Source organism: Manis pentadactyla, chromosome 16 (assembly GCF_030020395.1).
Source record: "Manis pentadactyla isolate mManPen7 chromosome 16, mManPen7.hap1, whole genome shotgun sequence".
Taxonomy (NCBI): domain Eukaryota; kingdom Metazoa; phylum Chordata; class Mammalia; order Pholidota; family Manidae; genus Manis; species Manis pentadactyla.
In genome coordinates, this window is record NC_080034.1 from 72177962 (window position 1) to 72203858 (window position 25897).

A 25897-nucleotide genomic window follows, 5' to 3' on the forward strand; every position below is an offset into this window, starting at 1 on the left:
CTACGGGCTCTCTTATCCCCTCCTGGTGTGAGCTAGGAGCTCTATTCTCTCTTTATTTCTATATAAAATCCTGTACTTTGCTCTCCTAACTTGAGTGTTTGTGAAGCTCATTCTTCAGCTTCGGGAACAAGAACCCCGGCATCACTGGCATTCCTTTATAATCAAGGTTTCTTCATAACACTTGACTTTTCTTTTCATCTCTAGGCTTGTCATGGTTTATTTAGTGTCTGACTGGAGTTCTAGTAGCAGTGGACATTCCATTTCCTGCAGCTATGACATTAATAAATAAAGCAGTGTTAGAACGCCACAAATGAGTTTTTAAAAATCCTCCTGTGCCCATTATTACCTCAGAGTTAAAGTCCCTTCTTTTAAAATTAGACTATGGTTGATATACAATATTATATTGGTTTCAAGTGTATAATGTTAGGCTGGAGGAAGGAAAAACAAGGACATGCAAACAGAACAGAGAGATGCCATAGGGGGAGAACAGACCAGATCCCAAGGTCCATGCCTTACATGGAAAGGGGACAGCTCTCCCTGAATTCCATCCTTCTGATGGGCCAACTAAGATGCGGACGTCAGCCCCCTCCCTCTTGGAAGAAACAAAGTTTCTAGTCTATTATGTCACCTTTAGCCAATCATACCTCTCCACGCCCCCTAGGATAGCTTGCCCACTCCTCCCCCTCCTAACCCCTTACAAGCCCCCACCTCCCTGACCAGGTGTGACTTCCCCGGCCTGTCATACCCAGACCATGGAACATCACCCAGGAGTTGCACTCAAATAAACTACCTGGCCCTTTGTTACCTCTCTTCACCGTCTTATTCCGGCTAAAATTTATCTTACACTTTTAGCACATGCAGAATTTTTTAGGAGTGGAGTGATCCAGTTTCGGAAACTTACTTTCAAATGCTTTGTAAGAGAAAGAGAGAGAGGGTGTGCAAATATGGCAAAATGTGAACAACTGATCAGTCCAGGATGAAGGGTAAATGAGGTGTTCCTTTTTTCTGTAGGTTTGAATTTTTTTTTAATTGGGAAAAACACTTAGGAATAAATGCAACAAAAATACAGTGCCTATATGAACAAATGTATAAAATAATATTTAAGGACATAAAATGCCATTTGAATATCTGAAAAAAGTTGTGAATCATTATAGAAATTAACAGATGTGGAATACTTTTTATCTGCTGTTTGTATTTTAAAAACACCCCCATTTTTACATATTTGGAAGGATGTTAATTTAAATTGTAAAAAGAAAATACAGGAGATTCATTCATTCATTCCTTTATTTTACATTTGCAAACTCATGATACTGGGCCCCAGCACAGAGTCCCATGCCCACTGGCACCCACTCCTCACTCCCTGAAGGTACTGGGCTGGATAGCAGAGAAGTGGGAGGTGGCAGGGGCATCAGAAGCGAATAACCCATGGTTAACACCCAAAATATATAAAGAACTTACACGCCTCAACACCCGAAAAGCAAATAACCTGATTAACAAATGGGAAGAGGATATGAAGAGACAGTTCTCCAAGGAAGAAATTCATATGGTCAACAGGCACATGAAAAGATGCTCCATGTTGCTAATCATCAGGGAAAGGCAAATTAAAACCACAATGAGATATCACCTCACACCAGTAAGGATCATCACCATCCAAAACACAAATAACAACAAATGCTGGTGAGGATGTGGAGAAAGGGGAACCCTCCCACACTGCTGGTGGCAACGTAAACTAGTTCAGCCATTGAGGAAAGCAATATGGAGGTTCCTCAAAAAACTAGAAATAGAAATACCATTTGACCTCGGAATCCCACTCCTTGGAGTTTACACAAAGAATACAACTTCTCAGATTCAAAAAGATATATGCACCCCTATGTTTATCGCAGCACTTTTTACAATAGCCAAGATATGGAAGCAACTTAAGTGTCCATCAGTAGATGAACGGATAAAGAAGAGGTGGCATGTATACTCAATGGAATATTATTCAGCCATAAGAAGAAAACAGGACTGTTATTCTCCCTAAATCCAATTTCGGTGGTCCCAGTGACAACAGGTATATAGGGGTGGGGAGAAACAAGAAGGACTCTTAAGTCACCAGCATCCAGAAGTAAGGCCAAGGTCCCTTGTTGGTGCCATGCAGCCTTGGGCTGGTGCATTCTGACCCTTGCAAGTGGATGCAGTTTTAGACATCCTCTCTCCAGCACTCCAGCAAGGCCAATTGTCCATTCAGTGAAGCAAACCTTGTTACTTTCCAAGCACCTGCTTTTTAAAAATGGCTCTTTAATAAAAAACAAAAACATTACGAAGGTATGATTGATACACAAAAAGCTGTACATATTTCATGTGTACAGCCTGATGAGTTGTAAATCTACATCCATGACCATCACCATAGTCTATGCCATAATGTAGCCATCACTCCAAGTTTCCTCTCCACTCTCCTTTTTATTACCGCTGTGAGGAAATGTTACCTGATATTTAGCTGAATAACCAAAAACTGTCTAATGTAATGTTCACATCCAAATAAACTTCTATGTCATTAAGTGGATTAAGAAAATTACAAGCATCAGATATCTTGAACTTAGCCTTGAAAGTTAAGATGAGACTTGATGTCAATAGCAGGGGCCTCTGAGGAAGCTATTGCTTTTGAGACTGTTAAGTACTTAATAACCATTAGCCTTCACTTAGAAAGACAAGAGAGATTTAGCAAACACGTACATACCCTGGTACTAAGTATTTTAAATTGAATCTATACTTATTTTGTATGTTTTCATTTTTTAAAATGTGTTTATAAGTCTGTTTGGTTAGGACAAAAATTTCTAGGTAATATTGAAAGGTTTCGGTTTTCTTATTGTGTCCACCTCAAGACATGGAGGTTTATCATTGGAAATGGTATTTGTTAGATTGCTTGTGGTAGAAAATTATGATGTTCAGGTCAAGCTGTAATCTGTTTGCCACAGAGGTTTGGTCTAATTCCCTAATCATGTAATGACTTGCCTGCTGATTCTCACCTTGCTGATCTCTAATGTATTAGCTTAAATAGCAAAAGACTATATTGACCTTTTGTAAGTCTGGGCAAAGGAAATCCCCGGGCAAAATACGCCTAAAAACCAAAATCAGTTAAATGGAGAAATAAAGTTTAAAACCCGTTTATTGCTCACAAACTGCAGTCCCTGGCCGTCTCTCTTCTCTGCTCAAGCAGCCACAACACCCCCCTTCCCTCTCACCTCTCAGGTACAGATAAGCCCTCTGTTGCCCAGGTAATCACCCATTGATATGGAGATGAACTTTTCCACCCCAGGAAAGATGCAAATGCACTAAAGCCATACTTCTTTCCACCTCAGACCCCTATTGATATGCAGATATACTAAAGCCAGGCGAGATGTTCTGGAAATGTTACAGCCTCAACACCCAAAGAGCAAATAACCAGACTAAAAAGTGGGCCGAGGATATGAAGAGACAATTCTCCAAAGAAGAAATTCAGATGGCCACCAGGCACATGGAAAGATGCTCCACATCACTAATCATCAGGAGCATGCAAATCCAAACCACAATGAGATACCACCTGACCCTCGTACACTGTGGGTGGGAATGTAAGTTGGTGCAGCCACTAAGGAAAACATTATGGAAGTCCCTCAAAAACTTAAAAAAAGAAAATCCAAAATACCAATTCAAAGAGATATGCAACCCCATGTTTACTGCAGCGTTATTTACAATAGCCAAGATATGGAAGCCACCTAATTATCCATCAGTAGATAATTGGATAAAGAAGATAAATTTACACAAAGGAGGATTACTCACCAATAGAAACGAATGGAACCTTGCCATTTGTGACAACATGGGTGGACCTGAAGGGTAATATGGTAAGTGAAATAAATCAGACACAGACAAATACCATATTTCACTTGTATGTGGAAACTAAAAAAACAATACAAACGTAAAACAAAACAGACTCATAGATAAGGAACAAACTGTTGGTTACCAGTGCAGGGAGCAGTGGGTAGTGGGTGAAACAGGTGACAGGGATTAAGAGGTAACTTCCAGTTACAAAATATACATGTCATGAGGATGTAAGGTTCAACAGAGGGAATATACTAATATTCTAATAATTGTATGGTGACAGACGGTAACTAGACATTTGGAGGTCACTTTGCAATATATAAAAACATTGAAACATTATGATATACACCCTAAACTATGGGCACACCTTGTTTTATTGCACTTTGCAGATACTGTGGTTTTCACACATGGACGTTTTGGGGCAATCCTGAGTTGAGCAAGTCTATTGGCATTTTTCCAGCAGCATTTGCTCACTTGATGTTTGTGTCACATTTTGGTAATTCTCATCGTATTTCACTTTTAAATTATTATTGTATTTGTTATGGTGACCTTGGATCACAAGTGACTGAAAGGTCAGATGATGGCTAGCATTTTTCAGCAACAATGTATTTTTAAGTTATGTACACAGGCTTTTAGACATAATGCTATTGCACACTTAAGAGACTATAGTGTGAAGGTAACTTTTATATGCACTGGGAAACCAAAAAATCCATTTCACTTTCTTGCTTGAGATGCTTTATTGTGGTGTGGAACTGAACCGGCATTGTCTCTGAGAGATGCGTGTCATTGGATACTGCATGCCAATTATACGGAAAAACAGAAAATAAACCTTACAAGGAGCTTTTCTGGGTTGTGTGGCTTAGGATCTCTCAGCAAGTTGCAGTCCAGATGTTGTCTTGGGCTCCAGTTATCTGAACGAACGCATGTCTTGGGCTGAAGGATCCACTTCTAAAATGCCACAGTGACATGGCTTCCAAGTTGGTGCAGTTCTTCGTTTTCCGTAGTTGGTTTCACTGAGAGCCAAGTGATCCAAGAGAACAAGGTAGAGGCAACAGCATATTTTATAACCTAGTCTGGGAATTTACCTGCCATCACTCTGCCATATTATGCCGGTCATCCTGGCTAACCGTGATACAGTGTGGAAAAGGATTACACCAGGGCATGAATACCAGAAGGTGAGAATCATTTGGGACCATTTTGATAACTGGCTTCTACCCATGAGTCCACATATGACATGTATGAGAAGTCATTGCAGTGACAAGGAGCTGCAGAAAACTTAAGTTTGCATTCCTAGAGAAATCTGGATGTTACATGTGATATATCCCTGTGATGGAGTACCTTGCAGCATCAAAGTCATTAACTAGATTTATATATTTTATTCAACTTGAAACAAAGAACGAGGTTTATAGTATAATGCAACTGATAAGTCTAAAAACATTGCATGTACATATATCCTTCACACTATTTTTTTTTTAATTTTAAGGTTATTGATATACTCATAAAGGTTTCAAATGAAAACACAATGTGGTTACTACATTCACTCATATCAAGTCCCCACCCATACCCAAATACAGTCACCGTCCATTAGGGTAGTAAGATGCCACAGATTCACTATATGCCTTCTGTGCTACACTATTTTCCCTGTGACACCCCACACTATGTGTACTAAACATAATACCCGCTCGATCCCCCTTCTCTCTCTCTCCCCACCACCCCGCCCCCACCCCTTCCCCCTCTGGTAACCACTAGTTCCTTCTTGGAGTCTGCTGGTCTTTTGTTCCTTCAGTTTTGCTTCGTTGTTATACTCCACCAATGAGGGAAATCATTTGGTACTGAAACTATTTTTTTTTTTTTTTGAGAGGGCATCTCTCATTTATTGATCAAATGGTTGTTAACAATAAAATTCTGTATAGGGGACTCAATGCACAATCATTGATTAACCCCAAGCCTAATTCTCAAACGTCTCCAATCTTCTGAAGCATAACGAACAAGTTCTTACATGGTGAACAAGTTCTTACATAGTGAATAAGTTCTTACATGGTGAACAGTGTGCAAGGGCAGTCATATCACACAAACTTTCAGTTTTCATCACGCATCATGAACTATAAACAATCAAGTCAGATATGATTATTCGATTGATTTTTATACTTCATTTATATGTGAATCCCACATTTCTCCCTTCTTCTTTTTTTAATAAAATGCTGAAGTGGTAGGTAGATGCAAGATAAAGGTGGAAAACACAGTTCAGTGCTGTAAGAGGGCAAATGTAGATGATCAGGTCTGTGCCTATAGACTAAATATTAATCCAAGCTAGACAAGGGCAACAAAACATCCACGGATGCAGATTTCTCTCAAAACGGGGGGTGAGGTTCTTAGCCTCACCTCTGTTGATCCCCAATTTCTCACCTGATGGCCCCCCGGCGACTGTGCCTGTCTTAGGTTGTTCCTCCCTTGAGGAATCTTACCCGTCTCTGGCTAACCAGTCATCTTCCGGGGCCATACAGGGAAATGTAAAGTTGGTAAGTGAGAGAGAAGCAATATTCCTTGAAAAGATTAGCTTTTTACTTCTTTACAGATTTATGCCCTGTGACTTCTATGCCCAGCATTTCACACTACATATTTTTAAAGATACATGTGGCTAAACAAATATATAAAAGGTTGACTGGGAAGACATTAAAGTTATCTATATATGGGGGAAGGAAATTGAAGGGCTCAAGGAAATTAGGGGAATTACCTCAATTGTATATAGTTGAAGTTTTAAAAAAAATGTCTTTTTTTTTAAGACAGATGCACCCCTATGTTTATTGCACTATTTACAATAGCCAAGAATTGGAAGCAACCTAAATGTCCATCAGAAGATGAATGGATAAAGATGATGTGGTACATATACACCAAGGAATATTATTCAGCCATAAGAAGAAAACAAATCCTACCATTTGCAGTAACATGGATGGAGCTAGAGGGTATTATGCTTAGAGAAATAAGCCAGGCAGAGGAAGACAAGAACCAAACGATTTCACTCATATGTGGAGTATAAGAGCAAAGAAAAACTGAAGGAACAAAACAGCAATAGAATCACAAAACCCACGAACAGACTAACAGAAACCAAAGGGAAAGGGACTGGGGAGGATGGGTGGTGAAACAGAAAGGGGGACTTATAATAAGCATGTGCAGTGGGGGGGGGGGGCTAGGGGAGGGATGTACAACAGAGAAGACAAGTAGTGATTTTACAGCATCTTACTATGCTGATGGACAGTGACTGTGAAGGGGTGTGTGGGGAAGACTTGGTGAAGGGGGGAGCCTAGTGAACATAATGTTCTTCATGTAACTGTAGATTAGTGATACCAAAAAAAAAAAAGTCTTTTTTTAAAGGTAGAGTTATAAAATGGCCCAAGCAAGCCTAAGAGATCTTATTGAAGTGAAATTCCTAGTAGATAAGGCTCTACTAGTTTCCCTGTGTTGTATGACAGTCATATTTCTCTGGAAGGAAAATTTTGATTCTCTTAAAATACCTCCCTTAACTTCCAGTTGAAATTGAATTATTTTAACAACACAAACTTCTTTCATTTCTTAAATGGAAATACTTAAGATAAAAATAACGTTGAAAGAAGCCCACAAAGAAAACTTACAATAAGGAGTAAATGATTGATATCAGATTTCCTTGTTGAGGATGTGTTTAATGAGAGGCTAAATGAATAGGATTTTAAATACTTTGAAAAGGTATTGGGGGTGGAAGAAATGGAAAAAGGAGCACAGAGGGGGTGCATAAGGTACCAAAGGCAGATTAGATACCCTCATTTTAAAATTAGTGCTTTAACCAAATTTCATTTTGAGGTTGAAACAAGGAAAAGAGATCACTGTGCATTTATGATAACTTAATTCTTCTGAGTTCAAGATATCCCCATACCCACACATAACTTTCACTTGATTTGCACTATGGTTAACAACTAAATAAATATTACTTTATTCTCTACATATTATTTCCAATGGATGATATCCTGGGTTTAACAGTAGAGCACTCATTGGTCATCATTCATTGATTACCACTTGAATGGCAATCGAAATACAAACTTGCGGGTAGGCCCAGGATCTATAATCTACAGAGCAACCAGGACTGAAATGATGACGGTTACGGCGAAGGCCTCGTGCATCCGAATGAAAGTATGCTGTGGATACCTGTAGTTGGGTGGCAGCACAGGCTTAGGAGGACTTTGGTTATTTGAGGAGAACCGTGCCAGGGGCTTGAGGATACACTCACCCTAGGGCACCTCGAGTGCAAGTCAGTCACAGAACAAATGATACCCACACGTACAGTGACAATTAGTACTGGACCAACTGCCATTTTCATACCATGCCCACTACTTCCTGCCCAGCTGCTCCTGCTGAGTATGTACCACCAGTGATGAAAACACCAGCCCAAAGTAGCCAATATGCACACCAAGCTTTCCTTTATTCAGGGATATTGTATTTGTTTAAAAGAAAATGATCATTCTTGAAAGACTGCTCTGTGTGTGTGTTTAACCACTTTATTTCTTGTTGACGAGACCCCCAGATACCAGACATGTTATTATAAAGCTGCTTACGCACTTTTAATAAAAACGTGTCTTCCATCCCTGAGGCGGAAACGCAGACGACTCCGTGTGCTGCACTCCGGCAGTTCTACAAAAGGCCGTGCATCTTCATGACTGTCCATTTCAGTAAGGGTACTAGAGAAAGTAATGTTTGAAATCACTATCCATGCTTTAGTTATCTACCTTTAGGAAAAGTTGAGCTTTCATTCTCTTCCAAGTAAAGACAATGCAAATTAATTCATAAAAACACATGGAAGAATACACTTATAATACAGAGTGGACATTACATAGGAAAATTCCTATTTACACAAACGGTCATAAAGTCACTTTTAGTATGGTGGAAGGTTTCTAAACAAATACAATGGGATGTTATGAATATATAGGACAGGGGAACAAAAATTATACCTGGAAAGAGTCAGGTCAGAGTGGTCTTGCTTCCTTTTCTTTACAGAATGAAAGCTTTCCTGGTTTGGTAAGTTAGTGAAGGTGTTTTCTTCTATTTTTCTTTTTTTCATGTCTTTATTGAGACGAGTTTGCATTTTAGTAAGGCTTGTACGAGAGAAAATAATGTTTGAAATCAATATCCATGCTTTAGAGTTATCTACCTTTAGTAAAAGTTTAGCTTTCATTCTCTTTCAAAGACAATACAAATTAATTCATAAAAAAAGATGAAAGGATACGTTTACTTATAGTACAGAGTTTACATTACATAGGAAAGTTCCTATTTACACAGTCAAAAAGTCACCTTTAATATGGTGGACGGTCTTTAAACAAATACAGTGGGGTGTTATGAACATATAGGACAGGGGAACAGAAAGAATACCTGCCAAGAGTCGGGTCAGAGTTGTCCTGTTTCAGTTTCTTTCCACGAGTACAGCGTTCTTGTTTTACTCCAGTACCGCAGGTGTTTTCCTCTATTTTCCTTTTTCTGTTTTTGCGGCCCCTTTTCAGTGAACTTGCCTTTAATTAAAAAAATAATATATGAGGTATAAGAAAATAACTTTCTATAGCCCTTCTATTATTTTAAATTATGAAAATCTGACAGAATAAACAAAAAGAATACTCTTTCTCACCCAAAAAGTTGATAGTTTTATTATTTTCAAGAGATCTATGAATTTGATCTCCGATAATACTAGGCTAAAATCTAATGATGCATGAAAACACTAAAGAATTCTTAAAACTCGAAGATGTTGATCTCACGGCACCATGTTTGGTGCTACAGAACTTAGCAGTTTTCCTTTAGACTTTGAACGAATCAAAGATACTATTCTTTTGAATGAACTGAATGTCACTAATGGAAGGAATATAAAGACTATCCTTTAGAGCACAATATAATTAAGAACAAAGGTGAATATACATAGAAATATAGAGAATACTAATAAGAAAGTTGAGGAGGTTATTAAAAAGGTACCCGAAACATGAAATAAGGCTCATGAAGTGTCAAATAGGAGAAAAAGTCTTTTATAAGCGGTCATATCTTCCGGAAACTGTTATTTTTCTCAGAAAAGCATTTGATGTTAAGAAGAGAGTTCCAGAAACTTGTGGTTCCCAGGTGTGAACAAAGCAGTGTTATTAAAGATGAGGAGAAGAAAAAAAAAGATGTTTTTGGGGAAAACAGTAAAGAAATAGCATAAAATAGATCATATTTGGAATTTAAGTGTATGAATGCCAGCTATGCTCTGTCAGTAATTAGCTATGGAACTTTGTAAAAAAATATCTGTGAGGCTCTGTTTGCTTATCTGTAGAAGAAGATAAGTCACTCAGTTGGTAAGGTCATTCTAGCTCTGAAAGTATATGGAAAAAAACAAACGAATCCCAATGTGGCCCTTATGCAGTCTAACAATTTGTAGGCAGCACATCGATGTAACAATGAGTACCCAGCCTCCTCCCAACATCCCCCAATTCAGAAATTGGGAAATAAGCATCTATTTTGAGAATTAAAGTTACAATGAATATAATAGATCAAAGAAGAGAAATATGCAAGGTCACTGGTAATATATGGTTTGTGTTTTGATTCTCTACAACAGCGTTTATCCTCTTCTAGAAAATTATTTACTCCTTACTCAGACTGTTAAGAAATCTTGAAATAAAAATCTTAGAATGTGGAGTTAGATATTCAGTCTAGCCCTAATTAAATGTTGCCTATATTCTTGAACTGAACTTGGCGGAAAACATTACTTTAGAGTATTTCGTAACAATTTCCTTGAGGATTTCATGATTCTCTTAGCAACATTTTTAAAAAACTGCTTTTAAGCAATTACAATTATTTGGTACGCTATTGGGATGTTAAATGCATAATTAAGGAGTTATTTTAATGGATTAAAATAAGGCAAACTATAAATCTAACACCTTTCCCATATCATATCAAAGAATCACTACCTCTTGCACTGATGGAAATAATTAAAATGTTTTACTAAGTCTCTTCTCCATTTAGTTTATTAATCTTTACTCAATAAAATCCGATTGAGTTTTCATATTATACTGAGCTTTTAGAACCCCCAAATCATAAAAAAAAGAGAAGAGAATGCTGAATATATAATGAGGAAAATGTCCATTTAATTAAGATTAAGTAAGACTGAATAGTTGTCTTACATAAAAAGAACATTTCATGAACAATGGGCTAACGCTTCTAGTTCCTATTTGAACTAAGATGTTACTTGAGATCATTTTCTAACAATACTCACAGTAAGAAAATGTGAAATTTAAACCACAGAATCCAAAGACTTTTGTTACAAAATGGTAATAAAGTCTCTTTTTGTTTCTTTAATTATTGATACTTGTCAGACTACTTCATTAGATTGTGCACATACACTTTTAAAAACAAGCTTTTATTCAGTTACCTGATTACTTTATTAGACAGAGATATTTCCCTTGCACCCTTTCTACCTTGTTAGAATGCACAGAGGACCTTCAGTATGTCTTGAGCAGGACCTATCAGATTGTACATACCATCGCATATTTGTTTTTGTACATTTATGTATCAGAAGTTGTAAAGCGGTGGCTCACAGACCGTAAACAGCCCACAGCATGTGTTGTTACTATGTTTGGCTCATAATGCTTGTAAAAGTTCTGAATTTGTTGCCAACATTTAACATTTGTGAGGACATGCATAAAGATCCATAATCTTGAAATATTGGCAGATCCTAGAACACTGGACCTACATGTCTACATGACAACAATTGGCAGGAGTTGAGTGATGACTGACACTTAAATGGGGGCATGACTTCCCTGTCTGCCATAGTCTCAACTCTTCTGTGTTATTTGTGTGGCTTTCATAGGCACTGGACTTTGAAACTTCTTGTGTGTGTGTGTCTCTGTGAGTGTGTATAAATACGTATACATACACACATAAGGCTTTTTGATTCTATGTATATATCTTGGCATTAATATGCACATACACACAGGATAAAAATACTTAACCACAATAATGTGTATAGAAATAGCCATTGGAGTACAAGGTATACAGCATAAAAATTTGTAAATAACCATGAATTAACTAGGAAGATATTTCTAAAATTTAACTTTAAAAATCCTTATAAATCAAAATAGAATGTTTATTTTTCATTGCTACAAGAAATATAACATCTAATTCACTACATTTAAAAAACTAAGAAGAGGGAAGAGGCTCAGAAAGCTGTATTTACATAGAAGGGCTGGAATGAGGTTATAGATCTTTACATCTCCTGGTCTATACCCTGAATGAGAGAGAGCCAGAATATTATTTAACCAAATTTATCGGAACAGAAATCTCCTATAGCCTACCAGATGATACCCCAGGACTTAAAACCCTAATTTGTTAGTAATTCATAAAGTATTAGAGAAACTTTCTATAGCTTCACTGTGACTAAACTAAAAGATAATTCATGTACAACCAATAAAGGTTATTATTAAACTATAGTTGACTATAGATGACAAAGATGATCACGTAATAAGAAAGCAACTTAGTAAATATGATGCCACGTGAGACCCTCTGCTATTCTGTAAAACAGTCTAAAATACCATACACATTAATATAAATGTGTCACAGAACTTTAAATTCATAAAAATATTTACACTCGTGAACTTATTTGATCTTTACAAACCCCGCCAGGCAGATGCTATCCCACTTTACAGATGATAACCCTGAAGCTAAGAAAGCACTCCAATGCTTATCGATCAAGAAGGTAAGAAAACCAGCACAGGAAACTGAAAAGGAGCAAAGGCAGAAAGAAAACCAAGTATGGTACTAGAAGCCAAGTGAACACAGGGTTGCAAGGAGGGTGTGCTCTGGAACTGATGGGTGGGTCAGGTGAGGCCTAAGCACTGATCCCCAGACTGACGAATGGCCACGATAGGAGCACTTTCAGAGAAGCTGTGAAGGTGAGAATCTGACTAGAAAGAGTCCCAGAGCGACTTGGAGAAGAGAAGTCCGAGAGAATCAGAACAAAGCTGTCCAGCAGGAGTTATTCTGTAAAGGAAAGGAGAGAAATGCGGGAAGTGGATGCAGGAGAAGTGAAGCTAAGGAGAAGAACCCAGGGGAGGACGAGATGCTGATGCAGGTGAAGAGAACAAGGGGGCGGGATCTGAGGCACAACACGGGAACTGGCTTAGGGTGGGGGACTGAGCATGGCACCGAGAGAGGGGTTTTTGTATGAACGCAGTCTGATAATAAGCATATACATTTTAAGTCTCTTGCCAGTCACATTTAAATTAGAAGTGTGAAGGCTCATACCTATTGGTTAAAGCAATATGATAATATAGCAAAAAATGAGTTGGCCGAGTTATAAAGTAAGGAGTAAGAGGTGTAAGGGGCAGCATGAACTGAGGGCCAGACTCTTTACTAGATGTCCCCTCCGTCAGGCACTCTTCTCCCTGTTTACTCGCCTGACCTCATCACTACTGGCAACTACCTTTCCATAAACTCAGTCCCAAACACCCACCTGCCCATTGCCTCTTTTCCTTTCCAGACCATTCCCTTTAGCACTTGAAACTACTGTGCTAAGGGAAGGCAGATACAAAAGGCAAACTATTTTATGATTCCGTTTATATATAATGACCAGCAGAGGGAAATCCGTGGAGCTAGAAGGTAGAGTAGTGGTTGCCAAAGGCTGAGGGAGAAGGGGAGAGTGACAACTAATGGGTACAAGGAAACTTTTTTACGGTCATGAAAATGTTCTGGAGTTAAATAGTGGTGATCATATATAACTGAATATATTAAAAACCACTGAATTGCACACCTAAAAAGTGAATTTTATGTGAATTCTATCTCAAAAAAATCCTCACAAAACTCTGTAACTCTACTTTGATCTGGCCATTAAAAGGTTCAGTTTCCGATCCCTCTTATGTGTGACAAGGGCCGTCATATGTACTGCCATAGACCTAAGATTACAGCTATACCACATGGATACTGCCAGTGTCCTGTATATCTGTATATCCTGGTATAGCTGTAATCTCAGGTCTATGGCAGTACGTATGACAGCCCTTGTCACAGCCATCACAAAGGAGGAGCAGTTCTTCATTATCGCCCTTTCAACAGACCTGGCAGTACTATAAAACATGAAAAATCATTTAAAATCAATACTATTATGAAGAACAGTTATTGGGATATTAAACACACCACAATTCCTAATTCATATTAGTAATCAACATTCTGCTTGCTAACAAATATACAGTAGCCATACACATCTATGTATCTCTCGTTACACAGATAGGGACCACATGACGGGGTGAGCAGTTTAGTTGGGGTAAGTGCACATTTCAGGTACACTGCAAAGAACAAAGCTAGAGGCTGAATGCCTGTACACACTTTCAAAGCATGTACACATTAACATAGGAAGTAATTAACATGACATTAGAGCCCATAAAGCAATGAATGGCTTTAAATACAGGGTATGTAATTTTTTAATACATTTCATTTTTTCCTTATCTTAGCATCCTCATGATCTCCTGAGAAAGAAATGAGTTAGAGTAATTTTCAAGATCAAAATTAGGAAACTTGTATTAGTATCAGAAGTATGTGTAATAAAAGGATATTCCTATATTTTGACTAAAATTGTCCACCCATTTGTGATTGATTAAAAAATCAAACATGTCCAACCCAGGAAACTTGGGAAAATCAACCCAAATCAAACAGATGACACAAATGCAGAAAATGGACCCTACAAAATGATTTCTAAGGGAAAAAAACTTATATAAAAATTAAACCAAATAATTTAAGAAGTCATAGATTTTCCAGAAATAAAAATAAATTTTCTCTCTTGACAAATTTCTAATACCATTAAGAACTTTAAAATCTGTAAAGGCAATGCTTTTTCCCATGCATACATATCCTGTATAACAAGTTTCACAAAGGGAAAGGAGGGAAGTTGGACAGTCAAAACTTTCAAGATGCCTTTAAAAAAATGGTAAATACTAACATTATATATTTTGACACTTCGTTTATACTCCGTCACAGTAGAGAATATCCTGCAACCAGTATTTTCAAATAATGAAAAGACTTAAACTATAAGTTATTTATACGAATTGAAAGTTACGTGTTCATAGATTCTTATAAGCAAAATAGCTTAACTATTCAAACTTAACTTCAATACACTAAGTCTTAATCCACAAAGTCTAAATAGTCTTATATAACACAGTATGTACACTAATGATAGCTTAAGAATCTTACCAAAATGGCAAATAGAAAACTATTCAATTTAGTAAATACCTACCAACTATATGAGATACATGTGTCATACTAAAATTGGCATGTGTACTAAGAGCAAAAGCTGCAGTTTAATGTTCCAACAGTTTTATTTTATGACACTTCCTAATACCATACCACTAAATATGGTATTATTTCTCCAAAACTGAGTTACATCATTACACGTTCTATTGTAAAAATACTCACTGCAAAACATTTGGAAGATTATATTTCAACCCCTCTAACAACAGATTTAATTCATGAATATTAAGTTAATTGTTTTCTAAATATACTAAAAATACCATGAAGTCTGTTTTACTTCGCACATTTTTCATTTAAAAATAAAATTATTTTCTGACACTTATTAGGAAAGGGTGACAGATAGCAAGCTCATATCACTTTTGAAAAATCACAGTAAAGAGCTCACAATATGTTAGAGCAAACGTATTAATATTGGTTTTAATTCCTTTGCTGCTACAGTAAAAAATAGTAGATGTTGCCTACTGTTTATTATTAGCAACAATATGAAGAACACCCTGGACAGAAAATTATCTAGAGGCAAATTATGCCAGCTCCTTCTTGGTAAGGCTGGTGTCTGGCAAATGGGTACTTCTAAAGGCATTGAGCACTTAAACATTCTGCTAGGACTTACGAGGATTATTACGGGCACTGTTACATCTAACTAAAGGTTACAATGCACTCATTCATCCTGACCATGAAACTCTGCCTTCTTTTTAAGGTAGTTTCACAGCAAATACTGTATTATTGAACATTAAAAAGAGAATTATGAGAGATGGTGTTAATGAGAAATGCATATTAATAATCTGGAAAAGGTTATGAATTTCCAAAAACAGAAAAAATTCTGTAAATTGTAGGAAGAAAGTCTACTACAAATAGGCAGCTTTTGGTACCAGTTTTGTTTTTTGTGTAAAGGTTATAACAAAACTGACCACATTGTGATGATTCTCTTGGTGGATGAGTAAAACAACCATTTAAATTTAATTGTGTTGTAGGAATTCAATATTTTTGGATCATTATAGCCTAGACTCCACCAAACACATTTGTCTAAAGTGACTTTAAAACTGATTTTAATAGTTTTTACAAGAAAAAATTTTACCTGGTAAAAAATGCTACCAGATAAACTGGACACTGTCTTAAAACTCATGGTGAATTCTAGTCTACATGGGGAAAGACCAAAATTTGAGGACATTGTGAAAACTGCAGATTCACTATTCTGTGGACATTTTAGGAAGAACTGAAAAAATACAGAAGAAACCGAATTTATTTCTATAGAATGAATAAGGCCTTCCGTAATATAAGCACAGAGATGAGAATGAAGGAAAGAGTGCTAAATTATTTAAGGCTCACTTCTTTTCTTTGGGGAATGACTATTGTTGAGTAATCTTACTTCCAGTCATTCATGCAGACAAATGTCAAATGTTTGAATGTTAAAGCTAATCTATAATTTAAAAGCAAATGGTAAAGCAATTCACAAAAGTCTACGAATAATAAATATTTCTCTATGTGATAAGAGACAAAAGGGACACAGACATGATTTAACACATATATTTGGTGTCTGGTACAAAACAGGGGTCACTACATGACAGTGACTAACTGGGCTCAAACACAGAAGATGAAAAAAATTTTTGAATTATTAGAGAAAAGACTTAGAAGATCTACTTTTCATGTGAACTGCATCTGATGTCAAATACATGATATTGGTTAAAGTAAGAGCTCTCTGCTTATTTTGTTTATTATCTAAGAATTTCTTAGCATTAAAAAAATTAAAATTGATAAAAACATAAGGAACATTTTAGGGATGCAATGAATGTATACTACAGGTAATGCTAGCAACTGCCATGTTTACAGAAGCAAAAGAATATTTGGATTAACAACTTCAGAATATTTACATTAAAAACTATTATGATTAGATTAACAACATAATTAACTATTATGCTGACTGAACACAGAAGACAACTTCAGTAAATTATAAACAATATCTAAAGGAGGGAGAATCGCGATTAAAGATAAACACATTTGATAGAGTACTTCAAAAAGCTCACAACAAGGAGGAAAGTATCAAACCGTACAGCATTTAGGAACTAAGAAAACTCAGGTACAGCATACATTATTCTGACAGTAAGAAATGTAGAATTAAGAAAAATCTGGAGGTTGGGAAAAAAACAGGCCAGTGTAAATTAGTTGCAGTATTTCTTAAATAAAAACACTTACAGCTTTCATAATGGATTTTTCCCATGCTATGGATTTCTGTAACTGCTGAATGCACAGAGCCACCTGGGCAGCACTGCGAGCTTCTGATAATGCCCATCGCCACACCCTGAGACCGGGAACAATATCCTCTTCAATTCTGCATTGAAATACAGAAAAATTAAGTAGGCCATGTCCACACTTACGGTTACCAAATCTGAAACAGTCATCACACTGATAGCCAAGTGATGATGAAACATGTAACAGCCGATAAGTATAAGGTTTAAGCAACTAAATTTGATGTAGTGCACAGACTGTGGCTACGTGCCTCAAAGCTTAGTCACAATCAGGTAAATGTAAGATCACTTCGCAGGATTATCAACACACATAACAAGAGAAAAAACATTTTTTACAAAGCACCATGCAAATAGCATGATCCATGTGGATCACAGATATACAAGAAGATACATAGATAACAGGCAATAGAAAATAGGCTCCAATTAGCAAAGAAGCACAATAATTTTTCAAGTTAATTTCAATAACCTACCCGTCATCATCACCACTAGTGGATGGTGCAGGAGCAGGGCCAGTAACTGTGCCCACATTATCCAGTTTGATCTGAATGGTGGTACTTAAGGGGCTCTTCAGATACCTCCTTTCAATGTTTCGCTCCAACTCAGACAGCCTGCTTACAGCTATATCTAGGGGGTTGTCGCTCTTCCGCTCTAGTGCATGCGCACTGCTTTCTTCTGCGTCAGTAAATTCTCCATCGTGCTCCTTGCACAAGTTAGAAAATGACTTATGTTCAAAATAGACCAAGTCCTCCCTTTCTGATGCCGGTTCTGGACACATCCAACCCTATATATCAAGAGAGTAATGTTAGCATGGTTTCCTCTTAAAATGCCTGACGGGTGAGTTACCTTTACTTAGAATACAGCAGCCGACGCCAACAGAGCTCAAGGATCATTACTACAAGTTTTTACCTTGTGTTTCCTAATGCTAGGTAAAAATAAGGAAGAAAATTATTAGAAAGTTGTAAGAGAAGTTTGAAGAAGAAAATTTAACAACTTTTGGTGTTATGAGAGGTAGAGTGGAGATCAGCCAAGTATTCCGAGGGACTTCACACCAACTGCTGGTTCTCTCACGGGCCCACTTTAAATGGGAATCTCTCGACAGCAGGGACTTTGTGCCTCCTGTTCATTTTCATTCCTTCCGCCACTCCTCCTGCGCAGGCCCTTGCACTGCCCATCCTGGCCTCAGGAGCTCTGCAGAAGCTGCTACATTTGCCCGCAGAGCTTTTCCCCTCTCCTCTGCCCCTAGTTACTGACTCCACTCATCCTGTGGCCCTCACGTGAGAATTTATTTCTTCAGGGAACCCTTCCCTGACCGCTTTTAGGAGGGAAGCCTCCCTCTTACAGACTCTCACAGAACCATGTGATATTCCATACCTGTGGCAGTCACAATCTGATACTGCTGTGATTATTTAATTAATATCTTTCTACTTCTAAATTCCCTGAGGGCACGGACCATGTCTACTTTTACTCATTTCATCTCCAGCAGTGGGAAGGCAAATATTAGACACTCAAAATATACGCTGATTGAATAAATGAATGTCTTATAATTCAGCTTGCTTACAATGATCCTTTAGCTCAAACCCTTCAGAGTTCCTAATGTTCAGTAAAGTCCAGTTTTACCATGACATTCAAGTACCTCAATCTCCCTCTTTCGCTCATCTTCCCATTCAGGCATCCAACACTGCAATCAAATTCCATGACTTGCCACACACCCCAAACATGTCCTGAGCTTCCTGATCCTGGTGCTCTGCCCAGTTATTAACTCTTCCTAGTAGCACTCCTTGTTCTCTGTCAAAAGCTTCTCCATCTTCTCAAGTTCCATCTGGACTTCTACAGGCAATCTTCCTTGATCTTTCCCCTATGTTCACCACAATCAGTGTATTCCTGTCCTAAATTCATGAATCACTTTCTACATCTTCACAATCCGTTACTAGATTCTGCAGGGCTGTATACACGTATTGTTGCCCTATTGTACGGAATGCTTTCTGAGGGCAGAAACCACATTTTATTCAATTTTGTGGTGTCCACTCTGATGTACAATAGGTACTTTGTAAAAGCATATTAAGTAAAAAGTAGAATGAACATGATCCTTTTTATTAAATCTCTTTAGAGAGAATTATTTTTCTTATATATCAGAATTCTTCCTCTTTACCTCAAGAGAATATTCATTATTAGAAAGTATGGATGAATTTATAAAAGGTACATACAAAACATTACTGCATCGTATATGCCATAACAAATGAACCTCAGTCCCGTATTTTGAAAGGGATCTGAAATTGCTAAATCAAGGGAATCCTATAAATGTAACACATCTTGACTTTTGCAAGCAAAAGACAAGAAAATGAGGACTGGATTAGATTTTGAGAAGGTGGATGGTTGAAAATTGTCTGCAAAGCCCTGTGACAGACACAGCTTGCCACCTCAGAAAAGGTCCTCACTGCCACTGTCAAAGGGCTCTCTCTTATTTGGCTTGTCATGTTAATATACTTGTGAACAGCTCGGTTCAACTATTAAATATGCAGGTGACTTAAACTAGGAAGGAAGTTTAATATTCTGTATGACAGGACTGTGATAAAAATAGTTTCATATGCTGAAAAATATACCCAAATGAAATTAATAAAAATAGAGCAATGATAAATGTAAATTTCAGCTTTGAAGTTTAAGCAACCAATCAAAGAAATATTGGATGTGATACAACACACTTAAAAGCACAATGAAAGACGCAGAAGGATTTTTTTTCTAATAATGCATACTCAGTTTAGCAACGGTATGGTTTGGATGTTAAAAAGCTAGTACAAATTGGCATGAAGAGAAGTATAGTGCCAGTTTAAGGGAAGTAAAAGTCCCATGAACACATTAGGCATCTCTGTGTATAGTGAGTGGTACATTTTAAGAATATAGACACTGCCGTTTAATCAGAAGAGAATCGTGCGCCTGGAAACCATTTCACTGGACCGATGGCTGAAGGAAGTAATCAGCTTACAAAAGAGAAAACTGAAAGAGAGACACAGGAACTGTGTTTACAGGAGCTAGTAGAGTAATTCGGCTTTCTACAGAATCAGGACTAGATTCTTGCAGATTTTCCTACAATATAAAACAGAATTTCCGTATTATCAGCAATATTGAAAATAGAAATGAATGCATCTAAGTAGTACCACGGCCACCTGCTTAATGTGTCTTCACAATGGCTAGTTCCCAGGGCTGACCACATAAATATTTTGTTTTCAGGAAAAAAAATCATTAAATCTTTTATAGATGGTAAAATGTTTTGTGATTATTTCCATCACTTGTTGTTTAAGATTCCTCAAGACTAATATAATTACCATTCATTTCTTTAAAAAGTCCATAATAACCCCATAATACTGTATTAATAGGATGTTAGAGCATCTCACTTAAAAAACCAATTTCATTTATCTTAGCTGGTGAGAACATGGGCAAGAACATCTAAGCAGTCGGTAATGTGATAAGGTCAATAAACCAAGATCTCAGTATGTCGCCAGGAAAACGTTAGGCCCACGCTCTGACTTTACATACAATTTCAAAATGCTGATGATATGCTTTCCCAACCAACGGCCATCTAGAACCGGTGAATTAAAACCAGAGGGGGATGGTCATGGGAGGAAAACAGGGAGAGTAGAACCAACCAAACTCAAACCAGCAAGTAGTAACAACCAACCATGAGAGATGACGAAGACAGACTATGGAAAGCAGATGTAGTCATTTAAAAGGTAAAGCACACTAGGGCCTTTTAAATTACTGTAGGGGCAAAACCTCTTCACAGTCCCTGAGGGAATCATTACCCAATAATTGGTCTTCATACTGATGATCCGGTGTCACCAAGAGAATTTAAATCAAACTCACTATTCTCAATTTAAAAAGGAAGGGAACGGTAACCTAAGCGATCCAACACACATGTTAAAAAATGATGGCACTAAATAGAATAATTTTCATTTCTCCAGAAAATTAACTTGTGTAGAAGAAAGAGTTCATTTGTTGAAGATGCCAGATAAGTGAGGCATTTTTATATTGTATTATAATACCAGGAGGAGGATACATATAGTTGGCTAGCACAATTTCAGTAAATGATAAATTTTTGTTTCCCTAAGTGGGTAACTATGTCTGTGGTGAAAAAAGGGACATTTTTTTGTTAGCTCTGGAAAAATGACATTTTTTGAGATGAGATCCTCCAAAGTTTCTGAATGCCAGTAGTAAAGTAATTAATGCAGCTAATTTGTAATCATTGGTAGGACAGTACCATGGCGTAAGTCTCACATTCTGAGAGAAATATGAAATATTCAATCAAATTACACAGAAACGACATTTTCTAAGCCTTTTCAAGTGTCTCTCTCATGCTTATTCATCATCCATCCATTTATTCTCAGAGACATCACATTATCAATTGAGAAGAGACATTTATATTCTTTTTAAAACCAAAAATTTTTGCACAAAGGTGAAGCTTTTCTTTTGTTGTCCTTTCAGTTTCAATCATGGCTGTGACATGGTAATGCCCAGTCAATAAATAATTAAAACTTTACATATATACATAGGATGTGAGTATGTGTATCACAACATAATGTTTTTAAATTAGCAATTTTAAATCATATAGAGTGAAAGTTCAACATATAACATGGCTATATAACGTGGCTTGCATACTAGACAATTACCAGGCACATATGAAACATTGCAGAAATAGTTTGCCATTACATTTATCGTGGCTGAAACTATGAAATCCTGCTTGTGGTGAAGAACTGCAGACCAGAAATGGTATTTTTCATGCCACTGAGGAGGTGGGCAGGATTTCGTAAGAAGAACTCGGGAGGACAGAGCTGGTTTGATCCCACATTTAGCCACTTACTATATTATGACCACTGACAGGTTACTTACTCTGAGCCTTGTTCCTTACCTGTAAGATGGGGGAAATTAATCAAAGTGAGAACATTTAGCACAGTAACTGGCATGTATCAGGCATACAATAAATGTCAGTTACCTTCCATTATTCTAAAAACAGATTTTATTCCAAGTCAATTTTACCTTTACTTGCAAACTTGCTGATGCGACTCTCCTTTCCAGATCTTCTACCTGTTGAAGAATCCTCAAATCCACTTCCATTGCTTGTTCTTCTACTGACCACTTCTCCACAATATCTCGAGTTACCGGGTTTTCTTCATTTTCATTTAATTCAATAATGGTAACTATATTTGAAAGGAAATTTATTTTAAAATCCACTTTATCTCTCAATGATTTCTTCCAGAATGTGAATGAAACTCCAGGGGTACCACGTACAAGTACATTTAACACACACAAATTCACTTGTGAATAAGCAAGGCAGCTGACTCTTGCAAAAGGAGCAGTAAGTACTCTTCTTTAGAAACAGAACAGTATGTCTGCAGGTTGTAACAAACTATCAAAAGTAGTACCAATTTAAGAAAATGTAAGTTGTTTTTGGGCAAGATAGGAAAGAAAAAGCCTATTAGTAATAAATTAAGATTAAGACATACTAAAATATGCTTTAAGATGAAAGAATTAATTCTCATAACTAAGCAAGAGAGCAGAAATAAATCTCTTTTAGGTGCCCACCATCCTTATTCTCGATGCAGGCTTGAGTGATGTAATCCAGGTGTTTCTGAATTTGTTTTTGTAATGCCTTTTCTCTTATGCCTCTGGGATGTAGCACTTTGAGCAAAGCTTTTAAATGCTCTGGGTCAGTAATTCTCCACCAGCCAAACTGCATTTCTAAGCCAAGATAAACATGTAGGGCATTTACAGATATTCAGAATATGAATTAATGGCATGCTACAAATGAAAAAATTTATAACTATATAAAAACATCAAAGATTCAGCTATAATATAGAGATCTGTAACAATACAATACAGTAAGTGGCTACAGCAAACCCTCTCAAGGTACCCACCTTCTGGAATAGGCTTTGGACTAGGATAATCTACTGGTTTGGCTACTTCAAGAGCTGCAGGTGACTTAGAGGGCGGCTGGGCCCGAGGAGTTGGTGAAGAAGCAGCTGGCGCATCGGCTTGGGTAAGGGAAGCGTCCTCCCAAGGTGTTCTTGGCAGTAACAACTGGTCCCTGGGGGGAGGACTGTAGACCTTGCCTGCACCACCTGAACCGGTACTGACCAGATTCGAGTCTGTCCCTTCCACGCTGTTCTGTGTCACCGTTGGCTGCATGCTGCCCGGTGAGTGTCTCCCACGGTTCTGGTGAGGCAGTGCGCACCCATCTGCACCGCTCTTTGGTTTGGGGGTCGTTACATCTGACTCAGGAGGCACCTTAGCTACTTCTAAAAGCTTGCTTAATTTGGAAAAAGAGCCAGGATTCTGAAGAATTAGATTTGTGTTATCTTTTTCGTTAGGATCTTCCTTTTGCTCACAATGATCCGGATTTGAACAATTTAAAGTGTCGTCAGAAGTATCAAATATTTCTTTGGTCTGGATGCTTTCTGCTTTTTTTCGTTTTTTTCTTTCTTTTGCAATTTCTTTCAGCCCTACAAAATCCAAAAGCATTACGAAGATCAGTTCCTCTAGATCAAACCATACTATATTTACTGCTATTTATCAAATCATATGCATAAATACTTTAACAAATTTCTCTAGCTTACTTAATACTCTTCATTTTTTTCTTTTATACACTAGCTTGTTACGCTCATTGGAAAAAATTTTGTAATTTTGTAACTAACCACAAAAAATTACAATAATAAAAAATATTAAAAGCCATAATATACAAATTACTGCTAACATTTTTGTATTAATTTTTCCAGGAATTCTCTATGCACACATGAAATCCTATTTTACAGATTTCCAACCTGTACGTTTTACTGAATAATACTCTTTAATTATTCTGATGTGTCAATAAATATATACCTACGCCTTAAATTGTAATTACTATATTCAGTGGAATATATCATAAAAAATCAACCTTCTATTGATAGTTATTAATAGGGTCCGATTATTCATTAGTAGAAACAATGCTAGAAATGATGAATGATCTTAGATCTGTGTTTGGATTTTTTTTCTCCTGATTTACTTCCTTAGGATACATTTCCAGAAAAAAACTGAGTCCTAAGATATTACTTTTCAGAGTTTTTGAAACATATTGTCAAATTGCCCTCCAGAAAGTCTAGATCAATATACAATCATACTTACACGAGGGCATCTGTTTGCCTACACCCTCAATGAAACTGAAGACTATCAATAACTTTTGTCTTTGGAAATATCCGGGAGGTGAGAATCTAAACTCTATTTTTTTCTGATCATTAATAAGACTGGATATTTTTCTGTAGGATAATAGGTATTTCTCCTTAGTGAACTTCTTGTCCATATTTTTTACCAGTGTTTTAATAATAATTGATAAGAAGTGTTAGAAAAATATAAACCTACTTTATTTAATTTGAAAAACGATGTATGTTCACAGTAAAATATTCAGTAATAAGAGGCTAATGTAACCCTTTCCTGCCCTACTCCCTCAGTTCCTATTTCTAATCTTCAGATGTAACTGCTTAATCAATCGTGTCCATACATCCTTTGGGAAATCTTACATGCATGCATATGACTATTAGTTTGTGCTGTTACATAAATGGGATGCTACTGTTTTCTGCACCATTTTTATTTGGATAAAATTCAAATGCCTAAGCAAGGCCTCCAACACTGTATGATCTGGTTCCTGAAAACCACTCTTGTCCTTGCTAACCTTGCTCACCTTTCTCCCTTTTTTCAGCTTCTCAAACATGGTAAGTTATGTCCTTTCTTGGGGCCTTTGCACTGGGTGTTCCTCTGCCTGAAATCCTGTTTTGTTGACTGGCTCCTTACCCTTCAATGTTTCAGATTAAGTATCACCTATTCACAAAGGTTTTCCCTGACTACTCTATTTCAAGTAGGGTCCCCATCTTATTATTCACCTTAGAATATCATCATCCTATATGCTTCTTTTGCAGAATTTACCATTATACACATTAACCTGCTAATTTTAAAATATTTCATTCCATACCCCACCCCACACACTACAATTTAACTCAACAAACGTTACTTAAAGGCAGAGCAATGTTTATATTGCTTTAACAGGATCCCAGCTACCTAACATGGTGGCTGCTATGAAACTGGGGCTCAATAAATACTTTTTGGATGATGAAATAAAAGGATGACTTTACTATTTTCACTATATACCTTAGATTGCTTTCCATGATGATACATAGAACTGTATCACATTTTCCTTCAATCAGCTGCATAATATTCTTATATGGATTATCATAATTTATTTCATATATCCAAAGCTTGCAAATTTCCTTAATTTTGTACAAGTTACTAGCTAGCAAGGAAGTACTAATATTTGTGCTTGATTTATTCTGAGAACTATTATCTCAAAAATCACTTTCATATATCCAAAAACAAACAGATCAACTAACCACACTAGGTCTGAGACTAGTAGGGGATTTCAGAGGTGATACATTTTAATAGCCTATTCATGGGGTCGTTAACTTTAATATCCAAATTCTTACTTATAGACAGTTAAACCTCTCATTAAAATGTAAAAATTATTTTTAAAA

The 25897-nt window shown here is 36.9% G+C and overlaps 1 protein-coding gene across 1 annotated transcript in view; it reads right to left on the reverse strand.

Moving 5' to 3' along the window:
* Positions 1–8036: 8036 nt before the first annotated feature.
* The window catches only part of LOC130681280 (bromodomain adjacent to zinc finger domain protein 2B-like), a 107231-nt gene continuing 89370 nt past the window's right edge, over positions 8037–25897 (reverse strand). The window contains exons 16-24 of the mRNA XM_057493919.1: positions 23146–23842; positions 22926–23008; positions 22380–22540; positions 20373–20432; positions 17822–18132; positions 17299–17434; positions 9229–9365; positions 8811–8954; positions 8037–8540 (exon numbers count right to left, since the gene is read on the reverse strand). Coding sequence (XP_057349902.1) covers positions 8414–8540; positions 8811–8954; positions 9229–9365; positions 17299–17434; positions 17822–18132; positions 20373–20432; positions 22380–22540; positions 22926–23008; positions 23146–23842 — 1856 coding nt within the window. The 3' untranslated portion in view covers positions 8037–8413. The remainder of the gene's footprint in view (positions 8541–8810; positions 8955–9228; positions 9366–17298; positions 17435–17821; positions 18133–20372; positions 20433–22379; positions 22541–22925; positions 23009–23145; positions 23843–25897) is intronic.